Here is a 24,563-nt window from a genome sequence, read left to right on the forward strand (position 1 = left end):
GGGGGGGGGGTAGAGAGAGAGAGAGAGCGAGCGAATGAATGAATGATGAATGATATGGATACTTATAAATATAGCGCCTATCCTCGGTCGGAGACCAAGCTCTAAGCGCTTTACAAATTTGGGATCATTTCCACAACAGGCTGCCTACCTGGGTAGAGCCGACTGACGGCTGCCACTGGGCGCTCATCGTTCTTTTTCTGTGTCATTCAATCAGATTTCAGGCACGCACACATACACACACAAGAGAGAGAGAGAGAGAGTGAGAGAGAGAGAGAGAGAGAGAGAGAGAGACAGACAGACAGACAGACAGACAGAGACAGAGAGAGAGACAGAGACAGAGCCAGAGCCAGAGTATTTAAATGTGAATGCACAAGCGAAAGCTGTACTCGATGAAACGACTCTGCCTCCTTGCCAAGGGGTGTGCCCACGGATAACAGAGAGAAATATAAGAACAGACAGACACAGAACGAGGAAACAGGCAGAGAAGTAAACAGACAGACACGCAGATTTACGCAGGTGTGTTAGAATGACCCCCCCCCCCCCTCACCCCCCTTAACCAATGGGCACAGACGGATTAATAATTCACAACGTTCACTCTCGCGTCGCTAATGGGATGATTGAATTCGATCAGCTTGCACAGTGAGATCGATATTTTGTGTACATGTATACGAGGTCAAGGATAATGACTGTGACGTTTGAGCTGTGGTGCGGCCTCAAATGTGTGCGCAAGAGAGAGAGAGAGAGAGAGAGAGAGTGCGCGTGTGTGCGCGCGTGCGCGCGCGCGTGTGTGGTTGGTGAGTGTGTGTGTATGTGTGTGTGTGGTGTGTGTGTGTGTGTGTGTGTGTGTGTGTGTGTGTGTGTGTGTGTGTGTGTGTGTGTGTGTGTCCGTCTGTCAGCGAGAGAGAGAGTAAGAGAATGTGAACCTGTCAGCGATATTGTGTGTGTCGTGTATGAATGTGAGAGTTAGAGAGAACGAGGCAGGGAGGGGGGGAGAGAGAGAGAGAGAGAGAGAGAGAGAGAGAGAGAGACAGACAGACAGACAGACAGACAGACAGAGGCTGAAACAGAGAGAGAGAGAGAGAGAGAGAGAGGGAGAGAGAGAGAGAGAGTGTGTGTGTGTGTGTATGTGTGTGCGTGTGTGTGTGTGTGTGCGTGCACGCGCGCTAAGTGCGTGTGTGAGAGTGCATTTGCGCGCAAGTGAGCGAGCGCAAGAATACGCACACGTGTAGGCTATAGGCAGTCCAAATACATGAGTACACATACTTCTGGCCGGACACGGCCTCACTTTGCGTCAAGCACTGACGAGACAAGGTTTGGGGATGGGCGGGGGCAAGGATGAAACATGGAAACCAAACCTCAAGTGGGTGGTAAAAAAAAAAAAATTTTTAATAAAATTTAAAAAAAAAACGGCCTCCAGGCCCAAAAACATTGCATGAATCACACACACACACACACACACACTCTCTCTCTCTCTCTCTCTCTTTCTCTCTCTCTCTTCCCTTAAAAAACTGAACACACGAAAATAGCCAGATTGTGACGGTGGCCCTCTTCACAAAGGCCAGTTTCTGACACACCCGAACAAACTCACAGACACGCACGGAAAGGGTCAACGATCGGTACTGCCCGCTAAATGAGAGCACCGACTTAAAAGTAACGGTATACGGCCGTGAGGGAGAGATGGGAACAGTGTTGTCGGCAGTTAGTATGAGTTATGTAGCTGAGTATTACTGGCAAATAGGTGCTAAAATAACATGCAAATTATTGTGTATTTTATTTTGTTACACCATGTCATTATTAATGCTATGCTCCAACTAACCCCCCAGTTCCCAGTTCAGGCTCAACTAGTCAGATACAGAGCCGTATTGTAAATCTAAGTTGTGATCTGTGCATTTGTCTATTCCTATTGCATTGTACCAGACTGATTACATTTGGCCTTTTATTTCATTTTATCCCCCCCCCACCCCCCATTTGTATTATCCCCCCTTTTGTTTCTTCTTTTTAAATTATCTTCGCTCTTCCTCTGTGGCCGTCATCCCGTTATTGTCATGTTTCCTTGTTTCTCTGTGACTCAAAAGAGTTCATGGGAATAAACAAACTCTGAAACTCTGAAAACTCTGAGGCAGTGGTTGTCCTCACTGACTTATAAATATTCAGACGTCCGTGGGGTGTTCAGCCTAGGTTGAATCCCAGCAGACACAAAAAGAAGAAGAACCCGTGGTTAAAATTTGAACATAGCAATGAATGAAGAAAATAAAGGCTGTGGTTACTTTCAGAATGAACGAATTAAAATTGCGAGAGTGGATGGTTTAATTTAAGGGGGTTATGAAAAAGTCAATGATTACATTTCTGATGGACGAAAATTAAGTTATCAGTGCTCTTTGTGTGTGTGTGTGTGTGTGTGTGTGTGTGTGTGTGTGTGTGTGTGTGTGTGTGTGTGTGTGTGTGTGTGTGTGTCTGTCTGTGTCTGTGTGCGTGCGTCTGTGTGTACCTGTGTGTGTTTGCATGCGCGCCCAAGTGTGCCGCGTGTGCGTATTCAAATTCTTCGTTTACAATCCACACTGCTGTCGCTACAGTTTAAAATACATCCCACCCCGACTACATTATACCACAGAAGCAGTACAACGAAGCGGCACTGCACCGCACACAGAACGCGTTGTGGGAGAAACGGGGTGACAACACAGACTAGTGATCTTTTCACCACTAACGCCCACCTTACCTATCTGTCTCCGTGACTCACCTGACCGTCACATGCACGTGTCTCGTGCCGTTATTACCGAAAACTGGAACGTGTGTCTGTGGGAGGCGGACAGGAGGGGCAGTGGGAAAGTATGTTGCAGGGAGGGGGGGGGGGGGGGATTCAGAGGGGAAGGTCATGAGTGGTGGGGGACGAGGTGGGGGGTATGTTGGGGGATGTCCATGACTCATTCAGAATCAGATGGCTGTCCACTCACCCCACGTGGTTATTTTCCAGTCGTCACAAAGAACACTTGCCAAACTGTTACCAGGAAAAAAAAAGGTACGTCCTGGTCTGTTCGCCAAGATCAAATTGGGCGTGCTTGGGACTTGGAGAGAGAAAGTGGGGGGTGGGGGTTGGAGGGGGGAGGGGGGAGGGGAGAGACAGACATACAGAGAGACCGACAGAGATACATACATACAGAGAGACAGACAGAGATACAGACTGCAGAGACAGAGAAACAGATGGTGGTGTGTGGGTAAGGGACTGGGTGCGGAGAGAGAGAGAGAGAGAGAGAGAGAGAGAGAGAGAGAGAGAGAGAGAGAGAGAGAGAGAGAGAATGTCGATGGAAAAGTATGATCGAATGAATAAGAATAACGTAAGAGACAAACAATGAGAGACAGAGGCACAGAGCTATACTGACAGAAAGAGAGACAGACAGACACAGGCAGAGACACAGACACAAGCAGAGAAATAGGGTAAGCATTGGTATAAACGGGAAATGTCTGTGTGAACCATGTCCATACCGTTTTCCTGACAGACCACTGCCCTCAGTCAACTAAAACTGATAATGGCATCTACTGAATGTTTCATTAAAACAGGAAATGAGAGAGAGGAGAGAGAGAGAGAGAGAGAGAGAGAGAGAGAGAGAGAGAGAGAGAGAGAGAGAAACATACGGTTGGTCATTTTCTTTCCTTTTGTGTGTGTTCAACTGCGTGTGCATGTGCTTCTGCACGCATAACCACGTGTGTATGCCTGTGTGTGAGCATAGATCTACATCAGTAATAATGTGAGCAAGTGCGCGTGACAGGACACACATAACTTGTACAACCGTGTGTGCGGTTTGAATTGAGTGCTGGTAAATGCGAAATAAGCGCGCCCGAGTATAGCAACACAGAGAGAGAGAGAGAGAGAGAGCAACATTAAGACTCAGCGAGTAGGCCTACGTAGTCAACTCACACGTTTCACTGAGTGATAAAACGCAAAGGGACACGATCGTTATTGTCGCTAAAAGCTGACACCCTTTTGGCCTGTAAATCACACGGGGATTTTGCGTTCCTGTTACGACACAGTCGTTAGTAAACCATAAAATCCCTAAAGGGCCGGATTTCAAAAGTTCTCGTACAGTTCTCTCGTGCTTCAATGTGGGTCTATCGACTTTCGTTGCCTAGTTCTAAGCTTGAGTTCCCATTTGCCTGTGTTCGTGTTTGTTCATTTTCGTCTGTTTTTTTTTCTGGTATCTTTGTCAGTGTTTTTCTCAAGGCCTGACTAAGCGCGTTGGGTTACGCTGCTGGTCAGGCAACTGTTTTGCAGATGTGGTGTAGCGTATATGGATTTGTCCGAACGCAGTGACGCCTCCTTGAGCTACTGATACTGATACTGATACTGATAAGCTTGATTTTCTGAGAGGTCGAGATCTTCATGAAATTCAATTCAATTCAATTCAAAATATTATGTGTGTGTGAGGATCAATATTTACCTGTCAACACAGGCTAGAAGATTTACAACGAGCACCTATGTTGACCAGCGCATTGAAATGGTAGCATAAGATTCGCCGTACACAGCTGAAAATAAGAAAGAAAAAAAGGACCTTTCAATCCCTGGGTTTTTGTCGCCGGTTTTGAAAAAAAAAGGGGTGTGATAAGGTTCATCATGCACAGTTCAGAACAGACCCTAACCACCCTTTAAAAAGAATCATACTCAACGATGAACTGGATCAGGTAAGATTCGAACCCTGGTTTGTGTTTGTATTTGTTTCTTTTGCCAGTGCGCGCGCGTGAGTGCGTTCGTGTGTATATATATATATATATATATATATATATATATATATATATATGTGTGTGTGTGTGTGTGTGTGTGTGTGTGTGTGTGTTAATAAATGCAATGAACTGGTTCACTTCACCAAGCCGTTAAACGTTTAAAAAAAATCTGATTCTTTCCTCCCCTTTGAGCTTCACACTTCCCCCTTAGGCTTTTTATTTATTCTTTTTTTAATTTTTTTTAAAGATCTTTCTGTGTTGTGACAGTGACGGGAAAATCACACGCTGTCAGACGAATAAAGAGGAAGCAGTTTGCACTACTGTGACAGTGCCTGGAACATGTATCACGTTCGCATTTTTTACGGCAACCTCCCCCCCCCCCCCCCCCCCCCCCCCCCCCCCCCCCCCCCCCCCCCCCCCCCCCCACACACACACTTCCTCCCCCTTTTTTTTCTTAAGAACGTGCGCGCTTTCGTACATTTTGTATGCACTCACACACACACATGCACACACACATGCACACAGACACACACACACACACTCTCTCTCTCTCTCTCGGTTTTTTGTTTGTTGTTTGGTTGTTTTTTTTTGTTTTTTTGTTTTTGTTTGTTGTTTGTTTGTTTGTTTGTGTGTGTGTGTGTGTGTGTGTGTGTGTGTGTGTGTGTGTGTGTGTGTGTGTATGCAATCCTCTCGGAGATGATCAGATGGTTGAAATCTGGCACTTACAATTATTTGGACATTTTGCACGGTCTCGTTGTAAGCGTTTGTGTCCATTACTGCTTAATAGCACACAGACGAGTGTCAACACAATTAATGTATACCATGTGTCCCTCACAACCCTTCCATTATTACACGAATTGATTATAGTTAAAGAAACTAATTTTGAAAGAAAAAACAGGGTGGCCTAAAACAACTTGGAAAAGAATACCTGATCTGTTCTGTCGATGAACAAGCTGACTATAGAGACAGAGCAGCAGATTTTTGATAGACTCTTGGACAGTTCCGTTCATCTCTCTCTCTCTGTGAAGATTACAAGATCTGCCCCACACATAAAACACTGCGAGTACAGCCAAGTGATCTGAATTGTTGATGGGAATGGAAAAGAGAGAGACAAAGACAGCCGGAGATAGAGCGAGAGAAGAAGAAGAAGGAGAAGACGAAGAAGAAGTAGTAGTAGTAGTAGAAGAAGAATCGGGGATGGGTGGAAGCACAGAAGGCGAGACACAGAGACACAGACAGACATGCAGAGGCAGCCAGCAAGACACATACACACAGTTTCAGTTTCAGTTTCAGTAGCTCAAGGAGGCGTCACTGCGTTCGGACAAATCCATATACGCTACACCACATCTGCCAAGCAGATGCCTGACCAGCAGCGTAACCCAACGCGCTTACTCAGGCCTTGAGAAAACTCGCGTGGCCCACATGGGGGACGAACCCACGACCTCCGCGTTATCATACACACAGAGAGAAAGAGAGTGGGGCTGCTCAAAGTGACACAGAGACACACAACACAAAGACAATTATTTTTCCACGATGCGAATTTTTTGCAAACATCGCAGAACTTTTCAGACAGCTAACATCACCACTCATACAAAACACACCTCCTAAATACCTGCAGAGCACCTGGCGAGAATCTAAATTGAAAACCCCGCGTGTCACCGCCTCGATACTGATACACTGGGGCCAGGGCTCTGTGGGAGTGCCGTCCGGGTCAGCCAGGGCTGAGACTGAGTCACACAGCGAACTCGACTTTCAAAAGAATTAGACCGACACTGCCGGCGGAATGTTTTCTTTATACAGGTGTGTCTTTGTGAGGTGGGTTCACCTGACTCCTTTCTTTTATTTTTTTTATCTCATATATACTGTATATATATATATATAATTTGTGTTTGGGGGGAGGAGTTTAAAAAAAAGAATAAAATTAAAAAAGGATAAATTAGTATAAAAATAAAATAAAATAATCTTTTTTAAAAAGTTAGCGGGGACAATGACCGGCCTGACATCTTAACTTTAAAGGCATAGTCTATTTGTTGGTCTTCAAATGAAAGGTATCCACATTCCTTAGAAATGAGTATGGACTTCTCTCTCTCTCTCTCTCTCTCTCTCTCTCTCTCTCTCACACACACACACACACACACACACACACACAAACAAACAACACAATCAACACACGCCCGATATATCACACACAAACACATACAATGTCAACACATATTCACACGTGCGGGCACACACACACACACACACACACACACACACACACACACACACACACACACACACACACAGCAAAGAATAGAGACACAGACACAGAGAGAGAGAGAGGGGGGGGGTGAGAGAAAAAGGGGAGAGAAAGACTTGCAGTGATGGGAATAGAAGAAGAATAGCAAACGAAAGGAAGGACAAGACGTCGTATAATTTAAACAAGCACCTGACCCCACACTAACCCTGTACGGCTGGACGCGGACACGGGATACAACTTAAAAGGTCACACAAACCCCGAGTGATTAATCTTCTATAGGTACACACACACACACACACACACACACACACACACACAGAGGAGAGAGAGAGAGAGAGAGCGAGAGTTCTATCCGTCCACCACAGCTCTCCTCTCCAACTCAAATTAACCTCTTTTCTACTCTAACTTGACGGGAGACGGAAATCGACCCAGTGTAAAACTGGACAGTTATTTATTACCTCGCACATTCCAGCACACCCTCGCGTTCTTTCCCCACGGACTGGGGAGACGGGAGACCAGGGGGAGAAGGTAACACAATTGGGCATGCAGTCATTTACATACCGCGACAGTATCGATCCCAAGACAGTGGTCCTGCCTCTTTTATCCCACGTAAATCGACTTTTACCAAGATTCATTTACTCTACCTCTTACCGGTCCTTACTATAAATAACCCTGTTCACTGGATAATTTCAGTTCCTTTGCTGATTTGTCGAGGAACATATTTGCAAAGTAGGGAATTCAAAGTTCTTAAAGTTTGAAAACTACGACACATCAGTACATATGTATAATCTATTTATTCATTCATTCTCTTTCAAAAGTGGGCAAGTAACAGGTTGGAGAGCCCACACAAATATGTACGATATCTGGGGCTGTATTCATGTGGACTGACTTGCGTACGTCGGGCGAAAAGCAAATCATCGATCTGGACTTTGAACGTCAAAACTTTTGCCACAGCTAAGTCAGTATTCATGGGGCGGGCGTGAAGGTCTGACAACGAACGACTGGACCTCAAAATTTGTCCTTGACAACGCCTTCGTTCTTTTTTAGAAAGGGATTTTCCCGAATAAGTTCCCAAATAAGCATGCTTGTCAGCTGCTGCACGGAGTGAAATTTACGTTTTGTCTGTTCGTTGGTTTACAACGTCCATATGGCATCACTAACACGCGCGATCGTGCGGCATGCATGTGGTTGTTATGTTTTGAAGCACACTGTGTGTGTGTGTGTGTGTGTGTGTGTGTGTGTGTGTGTGTGTGATTATAATCTTGATTAAACATGTTTCTTTTTGTTGTATCATAATGAAAGGCACAATCGAAATAAACTGTTATCATTATTATCATTATCATTATTATTATTATTACCACCACCATCATCATCATCATCATCTTCCTCATCATCATCACACACTTCTAGAAAGTGCATTCTAGTTGACTGAAGTACTCTATAATTAAACGTGCGTTGCGGTTTGTCTTTAACAAAGTCTGGGCGTACGGAGTGTAGTCTAGCAAAATCGCTGGACTAAATTTCAGCCGTTTTAGTCTGCGTAAAGACTCGGACTTCGTCAAAGTCTTCCGCCATGAATACCTACTTTCGATGGATTGTCTCGGACAGCACGTTTAGTCCGGACGTTTCCGTTTACGCCCCGCCCCCTGATTACGACCCATGATCTCTGCAACAAAAAGGTTTGCACCCCCGAGCGCAGTACATCATTGTTAACAGTTTCTGCTCCAACTTGTAAGCTCCTCATTTTTCTTTTCTTACCCCCCACCCCCACCCCCACCCCACCCCTATTGCTTTTCTGGAAACTGAGGATCCGGACCGAATTACGTATTCACTGACTCATCTTCTGTTGATCTATATATCTATCAATTACTCATACGTGCGTAATACATTCCATTCTATTGTCTGGCTGAATATGTGCGTTTCTCTGCATGGTCAATTGCCCAATTGTATCCCCCTTTCCTGCTTTCGTGTGACAGTTTCAGAGCCCCAGACATACAGGATAAAGGTTATTGTTGTTTGACACATCCATGACCACAAGTTTCTTATCGTAGGTCCTTTGCTCATACAGCAGAGGATAGATTCAAGAAAAAATAAAATTAAAAAAAATACGATACAATCACTGCCATGAAGGCTAGAGTCCCGAGAACACGCACGTATAAAATTGTGTCTCCTCGAAGCATTCAGATTCCACACTGGGGTTTGTTGTTGGTGTTTTCGACATATTCATGTTTATTAGAAGTTTAAAAATACCCTTTCCCGACATTTATCAAATAACAGATCCAAAGTAATCCAAGTTTGAAAAGTAAGTTATAATCATTGCAACTAAAGTTTACATCCCTGAGGGAAACAAAAGTTCTATTGTTCCCACCCCAGCCATACATAATACAGAGAAGGAGCGGGACAGGAGGGGTGAGTTTTTAAACACTCTTCTTTTCATCAGCTCAGTCCTTCTCCCGACCAATCAAGGGGCAGATAAAAGAAATTCAAGTCTGAAGACAAGATATAACCAATGCAACTATTAAGTCTACACCCCGAGCGCGTAGGAGACAATTGGGGTGGGGGGAGGACGTGGGGGGGAGAGGATGAGGGGGGAGGGTCAGGAACAAGAGAAAAAGAAGAAAAAATAAAAATTAGAGGAGAGAAAAGAGAACGAGAGAGTCGGACAAGGGGGGGAAAGAAAGACGGGGGGTGGGGGTTGTGGAGAGAGAGAGAGAGAGAGAGAGAGAGAGAGAGAGAGAAGTTTAATTCGATTCCCTTTTTCGACAAAACAAAGAACAGATATAAATAAATTCGGGTTTGAAAAAAATTGCTGCAACTTACATTTTTTTCATTGTTTCTCTGGCTAAGCAGATCATAATTTTGTTTTGTTCTGACATTCACCTTGTTTGTTAGAAGTTTTGTTGTTGTTTTTTCAGTTCCTTTCCAGTATCCCCAATCTGTCAAAGACAAGAAGATCCAAGGGTATTAAAAGTTACAACTGCGATAATGGAACGAACGTTTACTCCCCCAGCTACCAAAACATTCAAAAGAAACATCGAAGGAAGGAGTGAAGGAACAAAAACACACAAATAAAAAAACAAACAAAAGGAATTATGGCCACAAAACACACACACATACACACACACACACACACACACACGAGAGAGAGAGAGAGAGAGAGAGAGAGAGAGAGAGAGAGAGAGAGAGAGAGAGAGCAAAACACAAAAAGACTAATGTGCGAATTCCATGAAAGAGGATGGTCAAAGAATTCATCCAGGTATGACAGTCATCAGTATCTCTTATCTGACTGTTACCTGGTTCGTAAAAGCCTATCTCTCCATCTTTTACCAAATGTCCGAATGTTTGCTTGAATGAACAGGCAGACCTTTCGTCGTATCTCTCCTGTTTCTCATGCACGGGAAACAAAAAAACCAAAAAAAAACCGACCGAATCATACTGCCTATTGTCAAGTCGAACGCAAAGAGGCCATTTTCAAAGATGACAGACATCGGCAAACAAACAGAGAAAAGAGAAACACACACACACACACACACACACACACACACACACACACATGCTACTACCGTAACCACATAAAAAAAACAAACGATTATCACCTTCACACACTGTGACACAGTGAGCTAGGGAAGACAGAAAGAGACTAAGAGAGAAATGGACACACACACACACACACACACACACACACACACACACACACACACACACAGAAAGTGAGAGAGACAGACAGACAGACAGACAGACAGACAGAGACAGACAGACAGACAGAGAGAGGCTGACAACAAAAACCGAAGTCAGCATAATTACATCAGTTCCCGCCACACCTGTTGCAGCTGTGCCAATCATGATGATTATTGCCTCAGGTGACACACGTCTCCTGACACTCAGTCTACATAAAACCCGTCAAACATACCTCCCACCCCTTCCAACGTGTACTAATTCAATTTATTCACCTTTTTTATTGATTAACAATATCAGTCATGAATATATTCTGACCTCGCTGCAGAGTCAGCTGTCCATGTCACTCAATTACGTTCACGGAAGTCAAATTGGTGGCCCTGAACGTTTGCGTGTAATTAATGAGAAATATATTAAACATTTCCTCGCTATTGTTCTACACGTGTATACATGTGTTGATCTTCCTTCGGTTAATTGTCAAGGGAAATTACAATTCACTGAATATACCGCTGATGCTGTTACAACACTTATTCGGTGTACTACTAATACACGTGTGTATATATATATATATATATATTTATATATATATATATATTACACCTACTGCTACTACTATGATGATGACGACGATACACACACATGCACCACTACTACCAGTACAACTACGACGACGACACACATGCATTGCTACTATCACTACTACTACCACTACCACAACCACGAATTCAACTATCACCAACACTGCTATCACTACTACTATCACTGCTCCTGTTTCTGCAGCAGCAACTACTAACAATAGTTCTGCTTCTGTCGCTGTTGTTGTTAGTGCTTTTTCTTCTATCAACAGAAATGACACCACTGCTGCAGCAACTGTCGCCATTATTTCGACTGCTGCTGGTGCGGTTACTACAAGTACTTAGTTCTTTTTTGTTGTTGTTGTTCTTTTCTTCAACTGCACCTACTTCTACCAATGCTGCATGGTGCTCGTAATTTCGACTCAGTTTAATAAAGTTCACTTGGAATCTCAATGAAATTAACTATTAAAAACACCAAAATGACTTATAAGCAACAATGTATGAGTTGTTTTTTTTGTTTCTTTGTTTGTTTTAATTTTTTTTAATCGCTCACGTTCCAGTTATTGTTTGGCTCATGCAAAACTCAGCCGTTTTCCTCAATTTTCTTTCTTTTTTTAAAATTGAAATTCGCTATTTCCATAATAATTAATCTTTCACGCGAAGAGTCAGGAGATGAATATTAATGAGCGTGCATCTCTGGACTGCTTCAACTGACACCGATCGGCCAGCAGAGAGTGACTGACTAACGAGTCTCAAGACAGCATTGTATCCACCGGTCGTGGAAAGAGTGGGCGTGAGTTGCGTAACGGAACAATGGTAACTTAGATCTATCCATGGGCTTTCTTGTTTCACAGCCTTTTATCTACTGTCTACAAATCTATAGATGCATGCCATAATCAAGCTCGTTTGGAATTATTCGCCTTAGTTGTTGGGTTGAAAAGGATCGTGGCGGTGTGCGTGTGAAAGAGAGAGGGGTGGGGTGGGAGGGAACGAGAAAGAGAGAATGACAGACAGAGAGAATTTCATCCGCTCCCTTAAACGACCGCCACCCCCACCTCCACCCCGTATACAAACAGTCATGAATTCAATTTTTTGACACAAGAGAGCATGAGAGAGGAAGAGGGTGAGTGAGGCCGAGAGGGAGGTAGGTTGACAGAGACAGGCAGACAGAAAGGCAGAGACAGAGACAGAGAGAGAGAGAGAGAGAGAGAGAGAGAGAGACAGACAGACAGACAGACAGACAGAAAGACAGAGAGAGACACAGACAGACAGACAAAAAGAAAGAGAGACATAGACAGACAGACAGACTGACAGAGATTGAGACGGACAGAATGCGAGACGACGGGCAGGCAGAAGCCGAGAGAGGGAATGAGAGGCGGAACAGACACTGAAAAAGACAATACGGAAAGGAGAAGGGGGAGGGAGGCTATGACGGAAGGCGAAATGTAAACTTAAAGGACAACTCCAGACGGGACAGCTGGTTCTGTGCAAGCAGGACAGCCAGCCAACTCGCCACCAAAGCAAACACTTCAGCCAAGCATTTTCACCGGATCGACAGCTTTGGACTGTCACGGAACTCCACGATGAAATAATACTCTCACACTCATCAGCCCTCGTTAACAAACGCTCGACACATACACGCAAACTAAACGAAGCGCCAAAGGACAAGACAGCGAGTGCTCGCTCGCCACTGACGGGTGCATCCGCGTGCAGGCGTACATTTATACATGAATATGCATGTATGCAAGACCTTATGCCCAACGCTCGGTTTCAATCAGACTGAAATGAGCTGACATTTCGGCCAACAGCAAAGTGAGAGCTGTATGATCAATGGTTTCTCCATTGCAATGGGAAGCTATTTACAGCTTAGTCTTTTGTGAAGGACTATGACTCAGACTAGGAGGCAAGATTGCATTGGCTCTTAGTGCTGCAGCCTTGGGGGGTAGTTGGCCTTTGGGAACCATCCCAATGCCGACTGTCCTAAAACCCCTCTTGGCCGAGAGAGTGGGGGTGTAACCAGGGCAAGACCCTCCCCACTATGATCAAAGTCTAGCCCAGATAGTTGGGACAGCAGTTGCCTCTTCTGCTGTTCTGATGATCAGAGTCGGACACGACTGACTCAGTGACTGTCATACATGCAAAACGTCACTGTATTGAAAAGTCCCTGACAAGCACTTCAAAAAAACAAATGGCTGGTCACGGTCTGTAAGACATTGACTAGAGAGCCGGATGTGACAGTTTGACGACATGGAAATAATTATATATATATATATATATATATATATATATATATATATATATATATATGTGTGTGTGTGTGTGTGTGTGTGTGTGTGTGTGTGTAACCACTTAAATGTCAGTCTCGCGCGCGCGTGTGTATAAATGAGCATGCACTGCCTTCGCGAATAAGCCATGATGTGCCATGTGACAGTTGATTTTTTGTTTTAATGTGTGTGTGTGTGTGTGTGTGTGTGTGTGTGTGTGTGTCCAGTTTGACTACGTGGGAAGGCTATATGCTTCCTGTCACACACACACACACACACACACACACACACACACACACAAACGCGCGCGCGCGCGTAACAACAAGGTCGTGCAGTAAACAACACTAGCTCCTATCATTTTGAATTATATATATATATTTTTTTTAATAATTGTACAGATATCAGATTAGAGCTGTTGCTGGGGAAGGAGGGCATAATGATGAGGCACACAGTGACACTGACAGAGATAACAGATAAAAGTGACGATGATGACTCAAGCATACAAAAGATCAACCCAGACGATAACCTACATTATAATGTACTTGTGTAGTTTTATACAATCTATAGAGCCAGACTGAAAAATGTTACCACTTAAATAAAATATCGTTACAATTTGTTTTGTACAGGTACAACGAATGTGTTAAGAAGAGATTTCGACACAGCAGCCTATATATATACATCGATGAAGATATTCATCTCATTTCGGATTCATTGCCCCTTGTGGGCGACTCACCGATATGCAGTTTTTCTTTTCAGTGCTCGAAGCAATATACCGATCGAACGTACAGTGAAATTCTTTTCAAAGAATGTCTGGCTCGTTGGTAACGGAGTGCTTTGCAAGGCCTGGTTAAGCCGACTTCGTTGAAGGGGTTTTGAAGTATGACAATTGAGAACCTCTTCACACAACATCGACAGTACTAAATTTCAAAGGGGGTTAGGCAAATGAAAGAGAGAACGTTTCAATCCCATTACCCCGATAGTTGGAAAGAAAATTTTACACTCGAATGAATGCATTTGTGTTGTGTGGTTCTCTTAACAGTGTAGTCTAACAAATACAGCACCGAATTATGAAGGCTTTTGTTGTTGGTGGTGGTGGTGATGGTGGTCTCAAAAACTGTTTACAACACCTATACATTCTGAACATATCGGAGACAATGAGTAAAATTTAAGTCAAGATCAAACTTCGGTTTCGATTTCCACAACATGATGTGAAGTTCACAGTGAAAGTCCCCTGTGAATAACTCTTGTCGCTAAATGTATGCACTTCAGGCACACACGTGGTCCTTTCAATCATTACTATTCACCGCAAATACATTACTATTCACCGCGACACTCTTTCTTCAGAAATTTGCCAGCGGATTATAACTAATGCTCTTACTTTACTTTCATGGTCCAAGAAACTGTTGTTGTTGTTGTTTTAATCACAATGCCTGTACGCCGCTGGATTAGTCATCAACACATTGCACAGTTCAATGAAAGGTTGTGACGATGTATCTGGTGGGTTTTTCCTTATCAGCTATAAATGCACAATAAGCTACTCTGTGACTGCAGTGGGAGCATGGTGATGTGCGCTCGCACGCGCGCCCACACACACACACACACTCACACACACACACAAGCCACTGGTAAAACTTGTCACTGCCTCGTTATGTGAACATTATAAACACAATACAACAAAATCAATCATATACACACTAAGTCATTCACATTTCGTCAAGTTCCAATAATTTTGTTTATTTTTCGATAACGTACACCTAGCGAACGAAAAAAGTTCGATTGGATTTAACAAAAAGAGAGAAGGGGTGGGAAGGGAGGGGGGGGGGGGGTGGACCTTGAGGAGAGATACAGAAAAGAGAGGAGCTGAAGAGGTAGAGTTGAGTTTAACGACCTATCGGCTTCACGCCCTTAAGGTGAGTTGAAGAGAATGAGAAGAGAAGAAATGTTGGGGGTGTGTGGGGCAGACAGACTCAGAAAGACTGTGAACGACACACAGAGACAGTCGACTGGTGCGATGCGGTGTAAGTTGCGGGCCAGCGTACACACACACACACACACACACACACACACACACACACTCACACAGAGGGAGAGAGAGACAGACAGACAGAGAGAGACAGACAGAGAGAGACACAGACAGAGAAACCGTGCCAAAATGGGCGGGTACGGGTATGGGGCGGAAACCCCAAGCGACACATCCTGTGTTGTGGCGATCAATTAAATGTTATTACAGGCTGGTCTGCAAAGACATACATGTATTTATATATCAGTTCCCAGTGGGACTGAACTACACAGCTGATGATCATTACAGCCTAAAAATTCTCTCTCTCTCTCCCCCTCTCTCTCTCTCACTCTGTCTCTCTGTCTGTCAGTCTCTGCCTCTCCCTCTTTCAACTACACACGATGACAATTCGTGTCCTCAAATTCTTGCAACTTCTCTCTCTCTCTCTCTCTCTCTCTCTCTCTCTCAACAGAAGCCATGTGAACAAAGAACAACGAATAAAGTACTCAACGACATACCGACTATGAACATGGTTCATATACGAAAATATAACAAAATCAGAACAACAAAACACACCACAGCGACAAATCATACATTAAACAGACATTTAAAAAAAAAAAATATATAGTTCACTCACCAGGTCGTTGGGGTGCTGTCGTCTCTAACATCTTCGAAAGCTTCGCATATTTCGGTCTTTTGAATCATGGTGGACTGGATGGATGAAAAACCCTTGAAACTGGTCGGAAACCGGCGTTAAAAAACGGTGGATTTATCTCACTGTTGGTCTCGCGGCAAGGCTATAAAACAGGAGCCTATTCTGCTCAAAGCTCCGTGTTGGTGGGTGGAGTTTTGACACTTCTTCCAACACCGACACCGGTTCAACGGTCTCTCCTCTAGCAGTCTCTTCTGCTTGTCACCGGCGGCAGACGACAGCGCTGACGTAAGCGGCTTGTGGGTGTTTAGCAGACGACAAACACGACGTGTAGCAGTTGATCCTCTGGGGTGACGATTTTCCGGTGAAGGAAGAGGGAAAGGAAGGAACGTACACACTTGAGAAGTGAAGGGAGTTCTGTGTGAGACCCTGTGGTCGCCGTCTATGGGCACAAGTCCGCCTTGTGAACGAAGAAACAGTTCTCTCTCTCTCTCTCTCTCTCTAAGTTCACGAACTCAGCCGGCGCGCGACCGAAGCAGTCTGTACCGAGGGGCGTTCCCAGCCGCACACTTGGTCAGCTGACCAGGTTGTTGATGTGCCTTTTGGTCGTCACATCAAGGCAGTTTGATTGTGTGTGTGTGTGTGGTGGTGGTGTTGGGGTGTGTGTGTGTGTGTGTGTGTGTGTGTGTGTGCGTCAGTGTGTGTGTGTGTGTGTGCGTCAGTGTGTGTGTGTGTGTGTGTGTGTGTGTGTGTGTTTGTCAGTACAACAAACAGTTAATCTGACAATAAATGGTTTCAGTCAGTCAGTGTGTGTGTGTGTGTGTGTGTGTGTGTGTGTGTGTGCGTCAGTGTGTGTGTGTGTGTGTGTGTGTGTGTGTGTGCGAGTGCGTGGCATATCACTAGTTGTTTTCAGTTGTCGGTACAAACACATTATGATATGACTTATGTGCATAGTAAACACAGGAGTTTTTTTTTTTGTGTTTTTTTTTCTTAATTGTAGTTCCCACTGTTCGAATCCGAAGCTCCCATACAGACCCGAACTGAACTCCCCCCCCCTTACAATATTTTTCTCTCTCCCCTCCCTGCCTCCACCCCACCGCTCATACTAGTAATTTCATATTTACTTTCAGTGTGTTATCTATCTATCTATCTATCTATCTATTAATTAGAAAAGGGGTTAAATTGCTTGATCAGCTGGCAACTGACGCTTCAAAAGGCAATCTTCAAAAGCTCACTATTACACAGTATCTCACATCATATATAAATAAACAAATGAATAAATAAAATAAATATGTGTGTGTGACAGAGATTATAAATGAGCTTTAAACAGAGGACAGTTTGTATTTCGAGGGAGTCATGACTGTTAACAGAACTTTACCACAAGAAAAAGAAGAAGAAAAACAGTTGAGGAAAGAGGATGTGTTTGTGTGCAGATCGACAACAGCAGAAGAGGAGAAGGGGGCTATTTTCTTTTCTTTTCTTTTCTTCACGCAATATGAGTGCTCAGGACACACACACACACACACACACACACACACAAACTCGATCACCGGTGGATCAATACTACGTGGAGGCCACGCGCATGATTCACATTGCACGAGCTTTGAAGAGCCAATCAGTGCTCGCCGCTCGGTCGGCGTCCTGAAAATGTCCATATTTGGTTCGTTTGGCCACCGGCTTTCCCTCAACCGTGTACGGTGACGCCGGCTCAACGTCGCCTGTCCGTGTGTGTGTGTGTGTGTGTGTGCATTTCTCTCTCTCTCTCTCTCTCTCTCTCTCATCCGTCATGCAAACTCCCAACACAGCACAGCACGGCACGGCACAGAACACGGCACTCATCGTGACACGTTCCGTTTGATTGTAATCGGTGGTGACACTTCACAGGCGCTTGAAATTCGACTGAAATGAATGTGTACCGGTGTGATGAATATACACACACGTGTAGGCTATATGTAAATTGAGACACTCCCCATGTGCCTTGGAACCTGAAAATGAAGAATATTTACCGTTGTGTGTGCGTGCGTGAGATATATGTATATACATTTATTATGTAAAAAAGGCATTACATTGGCGCTTGAAATTTAAAATGAATGTGTGCCTGCACTGTGTTATATATATATATATATATATATAGATAGATAGATAGATAGATAGATAGATGTTTATATACCTATATATATATATATGTATATAACATGCAGGCAAACTGACATTCATTCATATTGGTATGTGTGTGTATGTGTGTGTGAACAATCATGTCAAGTTAGCGATATACCATAAATGTTACTTCTTTTTATACAAATTAAACAGAATGAATTACTTTCCAAGTACCTATGCAGTATTTTTCCACTGAAGTTCCACGGGGTCATTGCCAGGGCTGGAGTATCGAGACAGAAGGCAGCATGTGCCTTTGCTCTACGACACACACGCGCGCGCTTCTCTCTCTCTCTCTCCTGTGAATTTTTTTTTTCATTGATGGCTTGATGTAAAAAAAAGAGAAAAAAGCAATTGTTGCTGATTCAGTTTACCATCATGAAATAAAATCTTGAATTGACTTGACACACACACACTCAGACACACACACACGCTGATACGGGATTTTCTTCTGAAATACCCATATTGAAGGGGGTACTACAAGGGAACACACTCAGTCCCACTTTATTTAATATCTTTATCAGTGATCTCCCGAAATGTCTTGGGCGTTATATACTGACTCACCATTCATAGACCTGGACAAAAATGATAGCGTTTCGTGTTTACTATATGCTGATGACCTAGTAATTTTGTCCACGACAAAGATAGGATTACAAAGGAAACTAGATAAACTCAATCTGTATTGTGAAAACTGGGATCTAAAAATTAACATAGATCAAACTAAAGTAATAGTTTTCACACACACCGATCCCAAAGTGCCTGTTATTTTAACAATAGGCAGTGATATAATCCAGACAACTGATCAATACAAGTACTTGGGTATATTATTTCACAAAACTGGAACGTTCTCATTTGCCCAAGAGCACCTAGCCAAACAGGCATTAAAAGTAGCACATTCCCTCCGACGAATCGTTAAAAAGCAAGATATTCGTTTGGATATTGTACTGCAGCTTTTTGATTCGCTTGTTTTACTAATATTATCATATGGATCCGATATTTGGTTCCCATGGGCTGAAACTAAAACTACCAATTCAGTCAATACAGGAATGACAGATTTCTTTAGAAATTGTATTTCTTCGAAACATTCACATGAAGAAATGCATATAAAATTTTGCAAACTGCTTGTAGGGGTACATTCTAAAACAATGAATCTGCCAGCTCTAGCAGAACTGGGCAGATTTCCAACTGGAATTCATATTGCGTGCAGAGTTCTTGACCACTGGACTCATATTCTGGATGCACATTATGATAGCCATATCAAAAAGGTCTATATGTCGATGATGAACCAACCAGACACAACTGGAAACCCCTGGATACTATTTGTAAAGAATATTCTTCACAATGTAGGATTAGGTCATGTTTGGAATAATCAGTCGGCATCTAGTAACAGCAGACTTAAATTCACATTACGCCAACAACTAAGAAATAGAAAAATACAATTGGAAACAGAGAAAAACTGAATACAACAGACTAGACTTCTACAACAAAATTAAAAGAAACGATTATCAAACTGAGAATTATCTAACTGATAAAATCGATCCTGCTCACAAACAAGCTCTTTGTCAACTCAGAATGAGGGCACATAATTTAAATATCGAACGAGGAAGATATGCAAACATTCCCAGAGAAGAGAGGTCATGTGATATATGTGAAGTTGTTGAAGATGAATTACATTTCTTAGAAACGTGTATCTTATTTCATAATTTGCGAAACCATCTAATCACAACTATACAGCAGTATGATCATCAATCAAATGTGATCTCTAGAAAAATACAAAACATTATCCTAAAACCAAGTGATTTATTCACCTGCGATGACTGTCAAAAAACACTCGCCAACTATGTATTTCAGTGCATGCATATTAGATGACCGTTTATTTCGTTGTTCCCTTTGTTCTTTGTTGTGTCTATTAATCCTTCGGGATTTTATGACAATAAATGAAGTCAAGTCAAGTCAAGTCAAGTCACACACACAACACACACCACAGCCTCGGAACTGAAATTTACACTCACACACACACACACACACACACACACACACACACGCACGCACGCACGCACGCACGCACGCACACACACACACACACACACACACACACACACGCACACACACACACACACACACACACACACGATAATAATATTAAAATCAAATAAAATATCCGAAACACAACCACCAACAACAGAAATAAGAGTTTTTAAAAAGTTAACGAATTTAAGTTTCACCGCAAACCCAGCTGCCAATTCCCATACTCGATCCCTCGATCTCTGCCCCCCCCCCCTCTCACCCCCACCTCCGCCCCTCCCCTTCTCTCTGTCTCCGCTTCCGTCTACGTCTGTCTGTCTGTCTGTCTCTGTCTGTATCTCTCTCGCGATATCTCTCTCTGTACAGAAGTCTTCATCTTACAATGGATTTTTTTGTTTGTTTACCTTTGTGTGTGTGTGTGTGTGTGTGTGTGTGTGTGTGTGTGTGTGTGTGTGTGTGTGTGTGCAATACATGTTAGTGTCAATAGCTCGCGTGCACGTACAGTTTGTGTGTGTGTGTGTGTGTGTGTGTGTGTGTGTGTGTGTGTGTGTGTGCGCGCGCGTGTTTCTGTGTATGTGTGTGTGTGTGTGTGTGTGTGTGTGTATGACAGATAGATAGATAGATAGAGAGAGAGAGAGAGAGAGAGAGAGAGAGAGAGCATAGGAAAATCGGGAAATGTGATTCGATCCTTTCTCAGTCCTTTATCTGTCTAGAATGGGGCCAACAGTAAACAACAGGGGTCGATAAGAGATAAAGCGAACTTCTTTTTTCTCCCAAGATCGCCGGTTGGACTGAATTAAAGATGGGGGGCGGGGGTGGGGGGGGAATACAGAGACAGACAGACAGATAGACAATAACATGAGAGAGCGAAAGCGAGGAGAAAGAGAGAAAGAGAGACAGACAGACGGAGATGGAGAGAGAGACAGACCGACAGACCGATAGACAGGCACAGAGCGAGAGAGAGGGTGCAGGGAGAGATCGAGAGAGAGAGAAGACTGTATGATGAACCAGGCCATTGTCTCTTTGTCAAAGGGCATGTAGACGTAGCCCTGAGCTGTAAAGATCCCTATCAGCTCTGTCAGTGGCGGGGACTAACAATGAGGCAGGCACGAAATGGAAATGACGAGAATGTATAGGTGAAATTAAAATTGGGAGGGGCGCACATCATATCACTAGTGAGATGCACATTGAATTGAATTGCCCTATGGCAACAATACATCACTATCTGGTGCATTATAAAGCTTTTTTTTTTTCTTTAGTGAATAATTTCAGTGATCGTTTGATCTCCGCAATGAAAATTAACATGGCGTGTCGCCAGTCAAACCGGGGAGACACACACACACTAACACACACACACACACACACACACACACACACACACACACACACACACACACACACACACACACACACACACACACACGGGACAGAATCAAGGTAAGTAAAATCAAATGCCATGCCCCAGGTGAAGGAAGATCCACACACCCACCCACCCACACACACACGGGACAGAATCAGGGTAAGTAAAGCCAAATGCCATGCCCGAGGTGATGGAAGACCCGAAGGACTGAGCACAGAGCACAGTGGTCAGTACAGAAGGATGTTTGTTTCTTGAAGTCTCGATCGGCCGAGTGGTATTTCTCCCTAATTATTTCATATAATTTGCAACAACAACGAAGTCAATATATAGGTAATAGTCAGACACACACACGCACACACACACTGTGACGCCACAGCCTCGGAACTGAAATTTACACACACACACACACACACACACACACACACACTCAGCCATGTGATTTTTCTCCTTAATTATTTCAAATTTGCAACAACAATGAAATCTCTCTCTCTCTCTCTCTCTCTCTCTCTCTCTCTCTCTCTATATATATATATATATATATATTTAAATGTATTAGAAATGTCATTTGATGTCAGCGTTTGGTCTTCACACATATGCATTATGTTGTTGCTTATCCCAAACCTGAGTGATAGTCTTTCCATGTAATATGTATACATGTGCTTTACTATTCATTTGTGCTGACATGTGCTTAATGACTTCTGTTTACTTGTGTCTGTTCAGGCACTGTCTTCTCTTCTTATGCCTTCTTCTATTCTCTTCTCCTTTATGTCTTCTTCTTGGTTTTTCTCTCATAACTATTGTAAATTAAACAACAGAAAAACCCATTTGTGACTGGCCTCTATATGTTCCTGGCCTGTGCGCGGGAATTCCTGTCTCTCCTTTAATACAGTAAATCATCATTTCGTTAGTTCTTTTGTTCCGTCCGTACCCTTATAGAACCACTCGGTTCAATCACCTTCACCTTCACCTCTCCCGTAGTCTGGGTTCAGACCGTTGGGGCACCGCTGCTGACCTGGCCACCACCCCTCTCCACTCTTCACGGTTTTCTGATTTCCTCAGGGCGTCACCGAGCGTCAAGCCTGTCCACCCCGGGATGTTGTCTTCCCATCTCTTCTTCTGCCGTCCTCTCCTTCTGCCTCCTTGTACGGTGCCTTGCAGGAACGTTTTGGCAAGACCAGATGATCGGGAGATGTGTCCATACCACCTAAGTTTGCGTTTTTTCACTATGGACAGAAGGTCTTCGTAGGGTCCAATACTTTGCTTGATTCTGTTCTTCACTTCCGTGTTAGTGATGTGGTCTCTGTAGGAGATGCCAAGTAGTCTACGAAAGCATCTCATCTCGACAGCTTGGATTCTTCTCTCGATGTCCGCAGTCAGGGTCCAAGTCTCGCAGGCGTAGAGCAATATTGATATAACCAGGGAACGCATCAGTCTGATTTTTGAGCTGAGAGCGATGTTTTTGTTGTTCCAGATGGTGTTCAGCTTGTTGAGTGCCATTGTTGTTTGGGCAATTCTCGAGAGTACTTCTGGTTTAGATCCTTCATCTGACACGATTGCTCCCAGATATTTGAAGCTGTGGACTGTTTTAAGCTTTTCGTCGTTGACTTTGATGTCAATGCTGATGCCGTTGGTGTTGTTAGTCATCAGTTTGGTTTTCTCCGCACTGATTTGCATTCCATACGATGTGGAGGCTTTGTCTAGATGTTTGACCAGGCTTGCCAGTTCTTCTTCTTTTCCAGCCAGTCCATCAATGTCGTCGGCAAAACGTCTCGGTTCAATACACGGCTACAAAAGTGGCGTCGCCGACAGGATTAAGATCCTTCAAAATATTATTACGACAGGATATTGATCCTTGATTAATCAACGACAGGATTTTGATCCTTGACAATATTCTTACGACAGGATATAGGTCCATCACAAAATAGATCCAAAATTATTCCCTTTAATGTTACAATTCTTGTATCCAAATTCAAACCATCCCTAAACCCGTGACAGCCCTGTACCACTAAGTGTACCTTGTTACAACTTGACGCTGTGAGCACAGGATGTGCTAAGTCTGTATATAATGTCTTAATAAATTAAAACCCTCACAGCCAAGCAGACTCTATCACACACACACACACACACACACATATTATGTATGTATGTATATATATATATATATATATATATAGAGATACATAAAATCAGAAGGAGACACACACACACACACCGGCACACAGAGCCGTGTGTTTTTTTCTCCCTTATCATTTCATATTTGCAACAACGAAATCAATATACATATAATTGGGGAAAATAACACACACACACACACACACAGACACACACACACACACACACACACACACACACACACACACACACACACAGAGACAGAGAGAGAAAAAAAGAGAGAGAGAGAGATAATAATGACAATATTTCAAATGATCTCCCGGTCTCTCTCTGTGCATTTCTGTTTCTCTGTCTGTGCCTCAATGTCTCAGTGTCTGTCCGTCTGTTTGTCCGCCTGTTTGTCTGCCTCTCCCTCATCCCCCCCCCCCCCCCCCCCCCCCCCCCCCCCCATCTCTCTCTCTCTCTCTCTGTTTCAAGTTTGATACCTGTTTACCGCGAATTAAGTCTGTGCTCAAGACTCGAACACGACATTGATAATGTTGAGTAAAAAAAAAAAAGAAAACTATGTTTACAAACTTCTAATACCACAACTTTTTTAAATTCTATTTTTGACGCGTGTCATAAAGAACTTTATTCCTTTGTTAAAGAAAATTATAGACATCAATTCTCATCCCATATGTTTTATCCCTTTAGTACGGTTCCACTTTTCTTCATAGCTGAGCGTTGAACAAGACGCCGGAAGGAATGGCAGCAGTTATCGAAACTGTCAGTCGTTACGGGCCCTTACAACGG

The 24,563-nt window shown here is 43.5% G+C and overlaps 1 protein-coding gene across 1 annotated transcript in view; it reads right to left on the reverse strand.

Moving 5' to 3' along the window:
* The window catches only part of LOC143285403 (coactosin-like protein), a 36,245-nt gene extending 19,605 nt beyond the window's left edge, over positions 1-16,640 (reverse strand). Inside the window, exon 1 of the mRNA XM_076592650.1 lies at positions 16,106-16,640. Within this exon, the coding sequence (XP_076448765.1) occupies positions 16,106-16,173 (68 nt within the window). The 5' untranslated portion in view covers positions 16,174-16,640. The remainder of the gene's footprint in view (positions 1-16,105) is intronic.
* Between the last annotated feature and the right edge of the window lie 7,923 nt (positions 16,641-24,563).

This window comes from Babylonia areolata, chromosome 9 (assembly GCF_041734735.1).
Source record: "Babylonia areolata isolate BAREFJ2019XMU chromosome 9, ASM4173473v1, whole genome shotgun sequence".
NCBI classification, from domain to species: domain Eukaryota; kingdom Metazoa; phylum Mollusca; class Gastropoda; order Neogastropoda; family Buccinidae; genus Babylonia; species Babylonia areolata.